Below are 14,478 nucleotides of genomic sequence, written 5' to 3'. Positions count from 1 at the left end.
TCGTGTTCTGATTGCTAGACGTGTGGTAATTAACAGATATCCGGGTCCTCTGGGAAATTAGGGTTTTCTTAGTTTCCTTATTTAAACGGAAATCGACAGTGTGAATTTCGGTTCCCACAGAAGGCATCGAAGTTGGGAGTGTTCATCAAATTCAAGGAGCATGAGTTTGGTTGGACTTCAAGGCTGGTACATTTTTTGCTCTGTTTCCAGCTGGACATCAAGAAGAAGTTTGAGCGCTGTAGTCTTGTCGCTTCTCAACCTGCGAGGTTTTCACTGATAGAGTTTGATCACCTAACTGGGCTGAACTGCGATTACATCAAGGACCTGGAAAATCCAAGGTGTGAGGTTACGAAGGAGATGGCTGCTTTCTGGGAGAAGATGCGTGTTGATCTTGATACTGGGCCAAGTATTGAACAGATAACAAAAGCATTTTACCACTGCGACGAGTGGTCTCAGGATGATCGCATGCGGCTGGGATACTTTGCCATCTACGCAGGATACATCGAAGGGAAAAAGTTCTCATCGGCTACATCAGCTAGTCTTGCAAGGCTAGTGGTGGATTTAGAAAAATTTGAGAATTATCCATGGGGGAGAGTAGTGTTTAAGGTGCTGATGGATTCTCTGAAGGCAAAAGACTTGACGCAAACTGGTTACACTGTTGATGGGTTCATACAAGTGCTCCAAGTGTGGGCGTACTATGCTATGCCAGAATTGGGTGTTAATTATGGGTCTCCCATACCAAACAGACCGTCTCCACTGTTGCTGGCTTACAAGGGTGGCAAAAGACAACGCAAATGTTTTAAGGCTGCTATCAAAAAACAGGTACTTAACTTCACTCCTAAGACTTCTCAGACGACTTAAAGTTAAGTCGTCTGGAAAGTCTTCCAACAAAAATTCTTCTCAGACGACTTAAAAGTAAGTCGTCTGAGTGGTCTTTTTGTTGGAAGACTTTCCAGACGACTTAACTTTAAGTCGTCTGAGAATAAAATACTTCTCAGACGACTTAACTAAGTTTATATCTTTTATTTATTGCAGACTATCGGGAAGAACTTCGTTCCGAAGGATTTTGATGAAATGTTTCCAAAATGGGACGGAGACGTAGATGACCCTGCCGCGGATAACATAATTAAAGTCATGTTTAATGATCCTGAATGGAAGTGGACCATGGAATGATGGCAAGTCACCGGTACTCGCAAGGTTGTGAAGATGGAAGTGAGTCCAGGGAAGAATGAAGTGAGTCCCGTGAAGACGGAAAAAACTACAATGAAGTCAGAGAGTGTTGTGAAGGACGAAAGTAGCAGACCTCGGAAGAAAGCTCGTAAAGGGTCTTCTGTTTCTGCTGAGACACCTGCGGCGGGTAGTGAAGGCATTGGGATGACGCATCAGCAGATTGAAAAGTCCTTGAAGGACATATCTGATGCCATTAGTCTTGGCTTTGGGACGTGCCTTAGGGAGATCAAGTTACTGGGGGGTAGGATGGTAGCTGTGGAGAAGAAGGTGGGAATCATCAAAAAGGGGGTTCATCTGATGATCGTCAACTTACAACCACTTCAAATCCACCAAAACCTGTGCACAAACCCGGGGTTAGTACCAAAACCTCTCCCAAAATTGCAGAGAAGAGAGTCACTAGGCAAAGTGTTAGGCCAGGACTGATGTGCTTTGTTTCTTGTGTGCTTTGATGAACATGTGTGCTTTGTTTCTAGTGTGCTTTGATGAACCATTGTATGCCTTGATTCTGAACATGTGTGCTTTGTTTCTAGTGTGAATTTGATCTTTGCTGTAAGGGCTTTGGTTAATAGTTTTTAAACACACTGTGAACTCGAAATTGCAGAGTGAAAGTGTGAATGGGGCGAAAGCAGGACAGAAGGAAGCCAAAGAACCGAGTCTTACTACAGAACCAAGTTCCTCGAGAGAGCTCTGTCTTGTGAGACCTGCAGACAACTTACCGAGTGATGATCCTAGTGTTCTTATATTGGACAAACAAGTTTCCACTGCTTCAGATTTACTCGTTGAAGAAGCTAGAAGGCAGACAAAGAAGGAGACTGCTATGGTGAATCTCCGTAAAAAAAGTGTGCGAGAAAGAAAGCTTGCTCCCACACAGCAAACTCCTTTTAAGGGAAACAACACTGCCAAACAGATCATTCCAAACAAAAAGGTTGGCGGAGGCTATGATCCTTTTGCACCCTATGACAAGATGAAATCGAAGGAGCTCACTGCATGGGTGCAAAAAGATCCGTAAGTTGCTGTAAAAAATATGATTATTTATATTTGATAAAAAAAGCATCTATTTGATTATTTACATTTTGTGTTTGCAGTTCTTATAAACTGCCTCTGACAAAAAAACCACGTAGATGTCCAAGTCGATTTTATCAGGTCCTCCGAACCCCCTTAGAATGGCTGACCGACCATGTAAGTCTTCTGCTATTTTCTTACTCTTATACGTAAGGCATCTGTAAGTCGTATGTGAGTTGTCTGGTAGTTATCTTACGTTTGTAATTCGTCTATAAGTCGTATGTATGTCGTCAATAAGTCGACTGTAAGTTGTCTGGTAGATATCTTACTTGTATAAGTCATCTGTAAGTCGTATGTAAGTCGTCTGTATGTCATCTGTAAGTCGTCTGTATGTCGTCTGTAAGTCATATGTATGTCGTCTGTAAGTCGTCTGGTAGTTATCTTACGTCTGTAAGTCGTCTGTAAGTTTTTTTGACTTGTATTGTTTTATATGCAGCAAATGGATGCTTTTATTAATTTATTGAGGCAACGGTACCAAGACCATCCACAACATTCCAGAAGCGACAGAATCTGCTTTCTTGATCATATATTTTCTCGGCAGTGGAGGGCCTCCTACCCTGATTTTAAGAGCGACACTAGAGATGCCAACGATTTAGGAAGAAGACTCCCTGGTGGGGCGTAGAATTATCATGCAGGCGTGATACCTTCTTTTTGAAAATCTAAGAAGGTTTGGAGGGTGGATGTGGATGATATCTATGCACCTGTGAACTTCAAGAACCAGCATTGGATTGCTATATGGATATCGATCCTTAAGAGGCACATCCTCGTCTGGGACAACATTGTCTCTCATATTAGCCCTGGAGAACTCGATGAGGTAATGGAGCATTTTGTCACAATGATCCCTTATCTGCTTGTTGAGTGTGCGCTCGCTGACGAACAAAAGGTTCAATACACATTGGAGCCATACACATATGCGAGACAAACCGTTGGAGTACCTCAGTGCCGAGCAGGTGATTGTGGCCCCTTTACTCTGAAGTACATTGAATGTCATGCTCTTGGGATGGAATTTCCCAACACGTTTAACAAAAGAAACAGGAAGACCATCAGGGAGAAGATGGCGCTGGATATATTTCAAGAGCTTCCTATGTGCCATGAATGGGAAAACCAAGACAATGATGAGAACCTGGCAACGTATGAATAGATATTGGATGTGTTATTTGTATTTGAACTTGATGCTTTTGTGTACTGTTGTATGGTAGATTAGGGGACGTTAACAGGGTCAGAATAGGATGATGTTTTTTGTAACCTATCCTCATACCAAACTAGAATTCCGTAGGAAATTAGTTTGGTAGTGCAGTAACCTTTCGGAATATGTAATGTTTAACTTGTCTTTTTTAAATTGCACTGTCGTTGGAATTAGTTTGGACGATTTACCATAGAAGGTCTACAGAGAAAATCATAAAACATATAAAATTGTAAAACATAGAAAATCATAAAACATAGAGTCTACAGAGAAGTGCATAAAACATAGAAAATCATAAAACATAGAAAATCATAAAACATAGAGTCTACAGAGAAGTTCATAAAACATATAGAGGTCTTCTGGACGACTAACCAGAAGAAAATTCTAGTTAAGTCGTTGGATGACTAACCAGAAGGTCTTCTGGACGACTTACTTAAAGGTCTTCCACGTCAGTTCTTACATTGTGGACGCTTATGGCCAGTTTCTTTGCAGAATGTGCACTTATAAACCCTGTGTTGCTTCCGGGGTTTGCGTCCTCTCATCCTGGATAGCTCCAACCGAGATTGCCATCTTGATTTCTTCTGTCTCCCCGGACCACGCTTTACTTCCGGAGGAAAGCATGTGCGTGCCTCAACAAGTTGTCCAACACAAGGATATATATTCTCTGAGTATTCTTTAAACAAAGTATCCTTTGAGTAGACCGGCCATATAAGTGTGGAGATATGCACACCAGCTGCTGTTCCAGCTGCTATAGCATGAGAGCAATGTATTTTCTCGACTTGATAGACACCACAATCACACTTTTGAAATTCCAGATCAACATTAGAGTCCCTATTGCCACCTTTCACAAAGAACTTCCATCCATCAATTTGTTGGACTCTCAGAGTATACGCATTCTCCTCTCGGACAGCAAGCAAGTGTTCAACACCCCGACTATTTTGAGTTGTAAGACTCAAAGCATCTCATCTCCTCTCTTTTTCCAGTACCACCTTCCTAGCTTCTCCCTTATGAACTCCAGCAGGAACTGTATAGGAAATCCTCTTGCTCGCTTCAGTGCGGAGTTAATTGATTCAGCGATATTGCTCGTTTTTAAGTTCTACCTGTTTCCCTGACAATGAACCCTAGACCATAGGCTCACATCGGCTTCCTCCAGATACTCAGCAAGATCCGGATTTGCACTCCATATCTCATCCATGTACCGATCAAAATCGTAAAGTGTATGAGCATAAGCAGCACCTTTCACCAAATACAAGAGATGCTTCCCTTTATATTTTTTGACAATATTCTCTTGAAGGTGATAATAACATATTCCTCGGGTTGCCCAAGGAAACACCTTTTCACACGCATTTATAATGGAGGCGTGCCTGTCGGAGACTATCACCAGAGGATACTCATCAGATACACACTCGCCAATTTTGTGAAAAATCATTCCCAAGATTCATCATTCTCACCATCTACGATCCCAAAAGCCAATGGATATATCTGAAAATTACCGTCTTGTGCGGCTGCAACCAACATAGTACCCCCATACTTCCCACTTAGGTGAGTCCCATCCACTACAATGACCCTTCTCTGATACTTAAATCCTCTGATAGAAGCTCCAAAAGCAAGAAATAGATACTTAAATCTATTCAGAGAATCAAGTTCTATAGCTGCGATAGAACCCAGATTTGCTGCCTTGATTTGCTCAAAATATGAAGGCAGTCGCTCATACCCGTCTTCCGCTGATCATCTCACCATTTCTTGCGCATATAACAATGCTCTGTATGAAGTGGTGTAATCAAGTGTCATGCCAAACATGTTCTTCATTGCATCTTTGATATGCTGCGGATTCAACCCATCAATGATTCCAACTCGATCTATGAAAAGTCGACCAATGTACTTCGGAGTACAACGTTTCCGCTGAGCGATTCTGTCTGGGATGGAACATGTATGAGTTCCCAAATACTTCGTTACCCAAAACGTTTTAGTCCCATGTTTCACACTTGCTCGGACCTTCCATTGACAACCACTAACACGACATGTTTCCACAAATAGAGTTTTCGTTGACTTGAATATTCTGAAGGAGAACCTACGCCTCACTGCTGTCAACCGCAACTCTGAAAGCAGTGCATCCTTACTAGCAAAACACTGGTTGACATAGATTCTGTCTGCAGATGATCCTTCTCCTTCACAACCATGTGCCCCTTTGTAATCATCAAAACAGATTTCATCATCTTCTTCCTCATCCTCGTCTTTAACCTTTCCATACTCACTATAATCCTCAGCATCAGCGACAACAGGGAAGTCAGCATCCTCCTCCCCATCATGATCCTCAGCTTCATGCCCCTCCTTAGCTTCATCCCCCTCCTCAGCTTCATCCCCCTCTTCATCTTCATCGCTCACATCAGCTTCATCCCCCTCCTCAGCTTCATCCCGCTCCTCAGCCTCATCTCCCACATGATCTTCATCCCTTTCCTCTGAAACTGTTCTCATCTTGCTAAAGCTTGATACACAAAGACGTACTTCATGCGTTTTAGTTATCTCGAGCAAGTTCTGAACTTGTCTATCACTTGTAACATGAATAGGAGGAAGGTCTGGAGCCATCTGTTGTAATGAGTAGGTTAGCTCCACAGACTTTGTGTTCATGTCCAGGTTATAATCCTCTTGAGCCATTGCAACAAGATCAGCATGTGTCGAACCTTCACTCAAAAATAACATTCTCGCTCCTTTGAAATGATCAACCACAAAATTCTAACATCCATCTTTCAACAACCATTCTCCATACACTGCATGTAACTGACGCATCATCTGAAAAAGTCAAAATAAAACACATTAGCAAACTTAGAACAAAGAAAACGAAAGTTTATTAAAGATCGAAGCGGACGACTTCAATCTAAGTTGTGCAGACGACTAAACTATACGTCGTCTGGTCAACGCAGAGGTTATTTTTGCAATTGACTTTGAAATCTGTTATTTCGGACGACTGAAAAATAAGTCGTCTACTATTGTTTGGTTAAAAAAAACTCCAAAAAAGCTAGACGACTTACATTTCAGTCGTCACAGGTTAGTTTTGCATTTGACTGGATTATTTCAGAAGTTTGACTTTCGTGGACGACTTACATTTTAGTCGTCTAGTGAAAATTAAAATAATATTTTTTTTAAAGTAGACGACTTACAATTAAGTCGTCATAGGTTAGTTTTGCAATTGAAAAAAAAAACTTCAAGATTTAATTATATACATACGACTTATAATTCAGTCGTCCACGAGACGACTTACATGTAAGTCGTCCAGGATTTACGAGGTTTGACCAGAATCTCGGAATAAAATCTTGGACGACTTACAAGTAAGTCGTCGAGCGGACGACTGCATTATAAGTCGTCTGCGTATAATTAAATATTGAAGTTTTTTTTTCAATAGCAAAACTAACCTATGACTACTTAAACGTAAGTCGTCTAATGTTAATAAAATATTGATAATTCAATTTTCACCAGACGACTGAAATGTAAGTCGTCTGGGAAAGTCAAACTTCTGAAATTATCCAGTCAAATGCAAAATTAACCTATGACGACTGAAATGTAAGTAGTCTAGGTACTTTTGAGATTTTTTTTGAAACTAAACAAAAAGAGACGACTTAACTTTCAGTCGTCTCAGGTAACAGATTTCAAAGTCAATTGCAAAAATAACCTCTGCGTTGACCAGACGACTTCCAGGTAAATCGTCTATAGCCAGACGACTTCCCAAGTAAGTCGTCTGACGAACAGATCTGGAAAAAAACTCGATGTCATACCTTAAATTGGTGAGATAAGTTCCTTCGCACACATAAAGCTTCTCCAAGCACACAGAATCACAAACGAAAGTGACCCACTCAGAATCGTTAGCTTCTATGACTCTATGAACCATAAAAATTATAGAATCAAAATCTTGGGGTTTTTTAGCTCATTGTGGAGAGAAAGTGAGAGATATGTTGTGTTTAATTCACAAGAATGAAAAAAGAAGAAGGGTAACTCGATTTTGGGAGCATTAAGAGCTTCAAATTGGTTGTTCATGGTGGTTGTGGTATTGATGACAATGGTAATCTTGTAATTACTTGAAGATGATGAGGGTGAGAGAGTAAAAATGTCATTTTCAAAAAAAATAAAAAAATTGATGGCATTTTCGTGAATTATATGAACTTGTGGGGTGAATAGGGCAAAACTAATTTTCAAAAAAAAGAGTGGTTAGTTTTGTGTTTGACTTTAAGTTGTAGGTCAATTCTGCAAAAACCCCATATAATTATTAATATATACCTAATTTATTTTATTGGTATGATCTTCCTACTTAAATGTTTATTTTAGTTATTTAATATTTTATATTAAGTTTAATTTTTTTAAATCAAATTAAAAAAAACATATTCTTTTACTTTTTTGTTTAATAGTATTATGGATTACTGATATTTCTTACTTTTATTCCATAAAACTATTACTTTTATTAATTAAATATGTTTACTGATTATTTAAATAGTAAAATAAAAAATAAATTATTTAAAACCCAAAATATCGCCATGTTATAATTAAATTTAAAGTCGATATCTAATCTTATAAGGTAAAATTCAAAAAATATTTTAAAAGATAAATATATTTACGGTTTTTGGTATAAAACCGAATAAACCAAAAACCGACGGTATATAAACCGAACCAAACCATATTAAATATGGTTTTAATATGGTAGCTATTTTTTATAAACCGAAACACCGAAAAACTGAAAAAATCGAACCGAAACCGAACCAATATCCGGATTGAACACCCTATTGTAGATTATAAATTAATACAGTTTTTAGTTTTAAATTTTATAAATTCTTCTTATATATATATATCAATTTTATATATATGCTTCCAATATGTATCTACTTTCTAATTTTTTTAAAAAATTCGCTTATGCGTTTCCATACGCTTCCGCTTCCATGTACCCGCTTCCGTTGTCATGTAGGGCATATCTATCAATTAGAAAACAAAACATCTCATCTCTTCCCCATGATTTCTTTCCCTTTAAAAGATAGAATTAAGGTAAAACGGAAGAAGAAGCCAAGAGAGTTTTCTCGCTCAAAGAGGGAGGAGAAGAATATTAGTCGTTATCTACAACATTAACACATTATTATCACAAAGTTTGTCATTACTATCCTGATTTCATTTTTGAAAATCAAATAAAAAATTAAACATAAAGATTACTTATCCGACGGTCCGCTCTGCTTTCCACGACAACTTATCAAATTCAAATTACTTATCCACGAACCATTGACATTATCATTTTAATCATCGACTAAAGCGAACGCTAGATAAAATACTTAACACTGGCATCTTACAGCAGTTGTCATCAACAAAACCCTTATACTTCCCACTTATTTGAGATCCATAAAGTTCAACAAAAAAACCTTGCAAAGTTGTGGAAGAAGGGAACTCCCAAAAAAAAAGTGTTCAAGTATGTGTAACGAAAGAAAACCAGAAGGGGAAAAAAATGATTTGAAAAGAGTCTGCTCTGAAACAAATTACAAAAAAAAAAACCTGTGTTCAGTTCTCCCAGTCTGTTGTCCATAAACAAGTAACCAATAAACCCTCGACGACCCAAATCTAAGTGAAGAATGCAAACATCATCTCACAGCACCAATACAAGTAAAAAAAAGGAGAGCATTTCTCCGATATTTATAGAAGGAACTAATTTCTAAAGCTTGGTTTTAAAGAACAGAGTACACACCATTTACGAGGCTCTCACTTCCAATCTGCCAGGGACAAAGCTCACACGGGTACACTGTTTTAACCGAGCAACGGCATCTTGTGACCTACCCACCATGAGATCGATGTAGACCGCTGTAATCGTAGCTTGTACATTGTTCGGTAGGACAGTTAAAGCGTGTTGAATGAAAGGTTTGGCCTGGTCATAATGCCCTTGTGTTGCAAAGAGGGCGGCAAGGTTTGCAAAAAGTGCTCCACGAGCTTCTTCTGGCTTGAGTGAATCCCGGGCATTTCCTGTGGAACAATCCGATGTCTCCTCACAGTCGGAACTCATGTTCATCCGCCACGGGTCAAAGTCTTCTTGCGCAAATGGCAGTTTAAAATCTTCCTGTCCGAGTAGATAGGCAGATAAATGCGCACCAGCTTCACCGGGTCTGTTGAGCAAGCAGAGAGCCTCCGCTGCGTAAATATGGCCTAAGAAAACATATATCTTTGAAGAATCTGGAAGTTGCAGGAGTGAATTAGCAGCTGACAAGGCTTTGATAGGATTCTCCAACTCCAATTCAACGTAAGCCATATTGGCAAGAAGAGCTTGTTTGAGCAAATGATTCTCTCTTCTACGGATATCCTTGTAAGCGGAGAGGGAGTTTTGAATTATGTCCTGGTTCATTCCTCCTTTTGCCTCCTTCAATTCTGAGTTGGTATTAGCATCGCCATGGTCAGACCATGATGCCTCCTTGGTGTCATTTATCATCACGGATAGTGGTGACTCAAGATCTGATTTAGATTCATTCATGAGAGACACATTGAGCAAATACATGCTATTAGAGAGACACACCCGTGCTAGTGGCAGTGAAAGCTTTGGCCATTGGGCACTGCCACCAAGTTCCACGAATCCATTCTCTTCCATCATAAGTTGTCTCCATTTCCCTTTCCCAATCACATGGACTCTGATTTCCGATCTATCCGAAGAAGTGTTTCCCCCTTCCAAAAGACCCTTTTGTAAAGCCAGTATACAGCATTCAGCTATACGGAGCCAGAGGAGAGGCTGTCTGCAGAAAACTAGGCTTGCCTTCTGGAAGCATTGAGCAGCAAGTAGAGGCTTTCCACAAGCTAAATAAAGCACACCGCAGTTGTAAGTGATCAACAGAGACTTATCCTGTGAGAGAGAAAACAACTTCACGGGATTATCCTTTCTTAGTGATGAACAATTCCTTAGAGCATTCAAAAATAACACAGAGGCGGCTTGATACTTTCCAAGCTGATAGTATATGCAACCAAGGTTGTTGTTGAAGATTCCTGAAGTCCTCAATTCTTTTTGAATACCGGAGACCAACAAGAGCTTTATAGCCTTTCGATGATTCCCATGAGCATACTCAAGCTGAGATTTCAAGAGGAGAGCCATAGAGGAGTCCCTTTTTTGAGCAATGTTCATCGCATGTTTAACTTCACGCTTAGCCAGTTTTACGTTTCTCGTAAGAAGTAAGAACCGGACTTTGTAAAGCTGCAACTCAAGCTTCACATCAACAGTCAAGATGGACCTTTCTCCTATTGTCTTGAGAAGATTGTTTGCTGGAATATGGCCAACTGGCTTCATTCGTTTCTCGGCCTCAATTTCCGCTAGAACATTGTCATACTCTAGACCTTCCTCACACAAACCACTTTCAGCAGCTGCTAAATCAGACTTCAAAGCATCTGAGGCCGCCGAGCTGCTCAGGAGAGAAGATGTTTTTGACACCTGATTTGAAGAAAGTTGCATTGTGCTTCCAATTTCCTCATGAGTTCCAAAACCAACACCAAAAGATTTGTCCAGATGGCCAAACACCTCCTGTAAAAATAACTACTTGTCAGATACAGATAGAAAACGAAACATATACAGAGAGAATCCATGCAATAATAATACAAACTGATCAATGCATTGCAAAAAAAAAAACTCTTTCAAGGATACCACTGTAGATCATTCAAGTGAAAATCGAGTTCCTAGCATCGAACTAAATGTACAACCTTCCCAACAGACTTAGCTATGTACAATTTTGCTGTAACCATTTAACTTGTATTCTAGTATACAGATTCAGATACCAACTGATTTCCCATTTCTCATGGCATTTCATATTAGGCAGGTTGTAGATATAGCATATTATTTTTTCTATGTGGCAGGTAATACGCAGGAAAAGCAATTTTTACTAGGAGAAAACCATCGACATTCCACTGAAAGTTACGGAAGCCAATAGAGAAACTGTTCTCAACAAAGAAAAAACTTCGGCTTGAAAAATAAGAAAGAAGAACATAGGGAAACAACAAGTTCTGCCCTGGAACATGTTTAAAGTAACAATGGCAAGCAGAAGAAAGAACCATGGATATTGGGTGAAGAAGGGGATTTGAAGAACAAACAAAAATTACCAAAAATTTCACAGCATCATGACAAGCCAGCGCACTATCCAGCATCAAGAAGCAGATTTGAAGTGCAATAGTCTGCAAAAAAGCAGCAATTTTCAGTTGGGTGCCCGTAGGAAGGAATTAACAGAAGAGATGGAAACAATACCTCGTCTAGCGGCTCAATATTTAGAAACAGAGGATCTAGAATGGATAAACATTTAGCATACTGATGCAGATGAAACCAGGTAACTGCCTGCAGAAGACAAGTGCACATCAATACTTAACCTTGACAAATGTGAAAGGCATAGAGATAGCTGAGACTAAGAAAGAAACATGGTGGCAATATTGCTGAGAACATACAATGTTGAGAGTTGTGACAGTACTATCAAACAGATCCTTTGACACAGAGACGTTAGATCCAGGGTTTACAGCTTCCAGTGGTTCTTTTGCAAGTTCTTCACTCTGTTTCTGGAACAAAAAGGAAGAGAAGAAGAAACCATCTTACAGACATTAACATAAAGACAACAAGTAAGAAGAGTAAATAACTTTTTCCTCTCCAGCATGGCCCAGAGATGACAAAGAAAAACAGCCCTTTTTAAAAAAAAGAATGTAGAGATGCACATAAAATTGGGAGAGAAGAAGTAGAGAGAACCCAAAAAGAAGTTACCTTGACAGTGTTAAGATCTTCGAGTAGTTTCTTGGAATTCGAGCAAGCATTTTTGAAGTACTCTGCAATTGCCATATTGTGAAGAACCTGCTCAATCAATTTTGAAACAGTTCAAAAGACATGGTTTTCTGAAACAAAGAGAAGAACAAGCATCACATAATTCATTTTCTCAAATCTACACAACGAACAAAAGGAAGTGTGGTGAAAACAAAGCTACAAAGACCATTTCTACTTTGCAATTGAGTCAGTCAGCTATCTAAGAAGAATACATCATCAGATAAAAGTAATATCCAATTTCAAACTCAAGTGTCTCGATCTAAAAACACGAGTGAGGATTAATATCAAAGGCAAACCAAGAGCTCAAGTGAGTGTCTTTCTTACTGTTGGTTTAAACTAAAAAAGTTCAACTTTACCAAACTAAACTATGTGATCTAACAAATCACATCTTGTATCTTTGTCCCCTTTTTTCAAAAATAAAGAAAAGAAAACAAAAGCAGACCTTGGGATCGTTCCGTTTCTTGTGGTTGAGCTGAATCAGAATGTCGATACACTCGTGGAATTTGCCAGATTGGAAATAGGAGAGAGCGTCTTTAGCGAGTGCACAAGTTACAGATAGAACGATGGCTTCGTCGCAGATTGACCCATCTCTAGCGGCGTCCGATGGTATCGAATCCATGGAGGAGGATTAAACCAATCCCAGATTTTGAAGACAAATCCCAGAACCCTAGAAACTAATTGGTGAAGAAGAGCGAGCGATGCACTGGCGCAGTTAATTGCGATGGGGAAGAAAGAGGTTGACACAAAAGCTTAATGGGCCCAGATTGGGCTCCCAACATCGCCTCAGACCTTTTTTTTTATATGTATATTTTTTTTTATCAATACTATTAAAACATCGACATTACTAATTGATAAAAAGTTATGTCCATTTTTATCCTCCTATACATTAAAAGAGAAGTCACTTTAGTGATTTCTGCTGAGGTGGCATTCATATAGAGCTTCTCAGAAAAACGTTATAATTCTATTAGCTGGTTTTTTTGAATTTTTCTTTTTTATTTATTTTAATCAATCGCTTATGTAGATAAGCCCAAAACTATTATCAATTTCGTTAAGCCCATATATAGCTAGGGGATAATAATTATCGATTTAGTTTAGCATTGGGCAAGATTTAGAACTAAGACAAATATTAAAAACTTTCCTTATAATTCAAACAGTAAACTTGCGCATGTTGATATCATATTAATTACATTTACTTAAAAAATATTATAATGTTTCTAATTAGTAGGGGTGGACGTTCGGGTACCCGTTCAGGTCGGATATTTTGGATTTTCGAGTATTTCGGTATAGAGGTTGACACCAAAGCTTAATGGGCCCAGATTGGGCTCCCAACATCGCTTCACACCATTTTGTTATATGTATATATTTTTGATTCTTCTTGTTGTGTTTTTTTTTTTACTATCAATACTAGATACTTTGTCCGGGCTACGTACAGGTTTTTCAAATAATGTTGTATTTAATATCTATATTACAATATATTACTTCTATGTTATAAGAATATAAATAGAAATTGATTTTTTTTTAATAGAAATTGAATTAGAAATGAGTAAAACTTACAATTTATTTTTGTACTATGTAGAATATGTATGGGGATGGTAAACAAATGCAAAATTAATAAAGAATTTGTTACTCTGTAGTTATTATCCAAAGTATCTTTTCTTACATATTTAGGTTATTAAGTAAATATATTATTAATCTCCCCATCACATATTTCTTTGTTATATATATTATTTATTTCATATTTATATTTTATTTATATGTAATTTATATCTTATTTTATATTTTGTTATATTTTTTTATGATTCTAATCTTTTTTTTACAATTTTAAAGTAAAGCTAATTTAAATACTCATTGCTTTAAATAAGACAACTTAAAAAAAAATTATATGTGTTAAATACACTGAAAATGTTAAATATAATATTAAATATAATATTATTTGTCTATAAATTTTTAATGTTAAATATAATATAAAATATCAATATATAACTAAATAATTTTACTTTTTGTTATATTATACATATTTTTTTTTATATAATATTTGAAAAATTAGGATGAAATATTTCGAAAGATTGTTTTTGTTTTAACATCATTATTTATATTTAGTATATATTTTAGGATGTAAATTCGGTTTGATTATTTTGGTTTTTGGTTTGATTTGAATAATAATGTTAGGAAATTGATAAAATTTGAGTTCATTTCGGTTTTCGGTTCCTATTTT

The 14,478-nt window shown here is 37.8% G+C and overlaps 2 protein-coding genes across 3 annotated transcripts; one reads left to right on the top strand and one right to left on the bottom strand.

Annotated features, from left to right (window-relative positions):
• Positions 1 to 1,206: 1,206 nt before the first annotated feature.
• Positions 1,207 to 3,433, top strand: LOC117133327. Its single transcript, XM_033289313.1, has 4 exons — positions 1,207 to 1,583; positions 1,761 to 1,779; positions 1,832 to 2,221; positions 2,960 to 3,433. Exons 1-4 carry the CDS (start codon positions 1,207 to 1,209, stop codon positions 3,431 to 3,433), a joined length of 1,260 nt encoding a protein of 419 aa, XP_033145204.1.
• A 5,502-nt stretch (positions 3,434 to 8,935) lies between these two features.
• On the bottom strand, positions 8,936 to 13,197 carry LOC103849216 (CCR4-NOT transcription complex subunit 10). Of its 2 annotated transcripts, none has more exons than XM_009126032.3 (6): positions 12,706 to 13,197; positions 12,207 to 12,293; positions 11,900 to 12,001; positions 11,706 to 11,792; positions 11,564 to 11,635; positions 8,936 to 10,991 (listed from the first exon to the last, which is right to left on the bottom strand). In XM_009126032.3, the coding sequence occupies exons 1-6, from the start codon at positions 12,880 to 12,882 to the stop codon at positions 9,189 to 9,191; spliced, it is 2,328 nt and encodes a 775-aa protein (XP_009124280.2). In that variant the 5' UTR covers positions 12,883 to 13,197; the 3' UTR covers positions 8,936 to 9,188. The 2 variants fall into 2 exon arrangements, with proteins under 2 accessions (XP_009124280.2, XP_009124279.2); XM_009126031.3 differs by having other exon boundaries at positions 11,900 to 12,007; positions 12,706 to 13,186.
• Between the last annotated feature and the right edge of the window lie 1,281 nt (positions 13,198 to 14,478).

The sequence above is a fragment of the Brassica rapa genome, chromosome A04 (genome assembly GCF_000309985.2).
Source record: "Brassica rapa cultivar Chiifu-401-42 chromosome A04, CAAS_Brap_v3.01, whole genome shotgun sequence".
Classification (NCBI taxonomy): Eukaryota; Viridiplantae; Streptophyta; class Magnoliopsida; order Brassicales; family Brassicaceae; genus Brassica; species Brassica rapa.
Note: the sequence above shows the minus strand (reverse complement) of the source record. Positions and strands in the feature narration are given on the sequence as shown.

Excerpts from the sequence above, each read along its gene's own strand:
- LOC117133327 (XM_033289313.1), top strand. The coding sequence starts at position 1,207 with ATGGAAGTGAGTCCAGGGAAGAATGAAGTGAGTCCCGTGAAGACGGAA. Across the intron at positions 2,222-2,959 it reads CGAAGGAGCTCACTGCATGG|GTTTGGAGGGTGGATGTGGA; the intron begins GTGCAAAAAGAT and ends AAATCTAAGAAG.
- LOC103849216 (XM_009126031.3), bottom strand. The coding sequence starts at position 12,882 with ATGGATTCGATACCATCGGACGCCGCTAGAGATGGGTCAATCTGCGAC. Across the intron at positions 12,008-12,206 it reads AAGATCTTAACACTGTCAAG|AAACAGAGTGAAGAACTTGC; the intron begins GTAACTTCTTTT and ends TTTTTGTTCCAG. Across the intron at positions 11,636-11,705 it reads ATATTGAGCCGCTAGACGAG|ACTATTGCACTTCAAATCTG; the intron begins GTATTGTTTCCA and ends GCTTTTTTGCAG.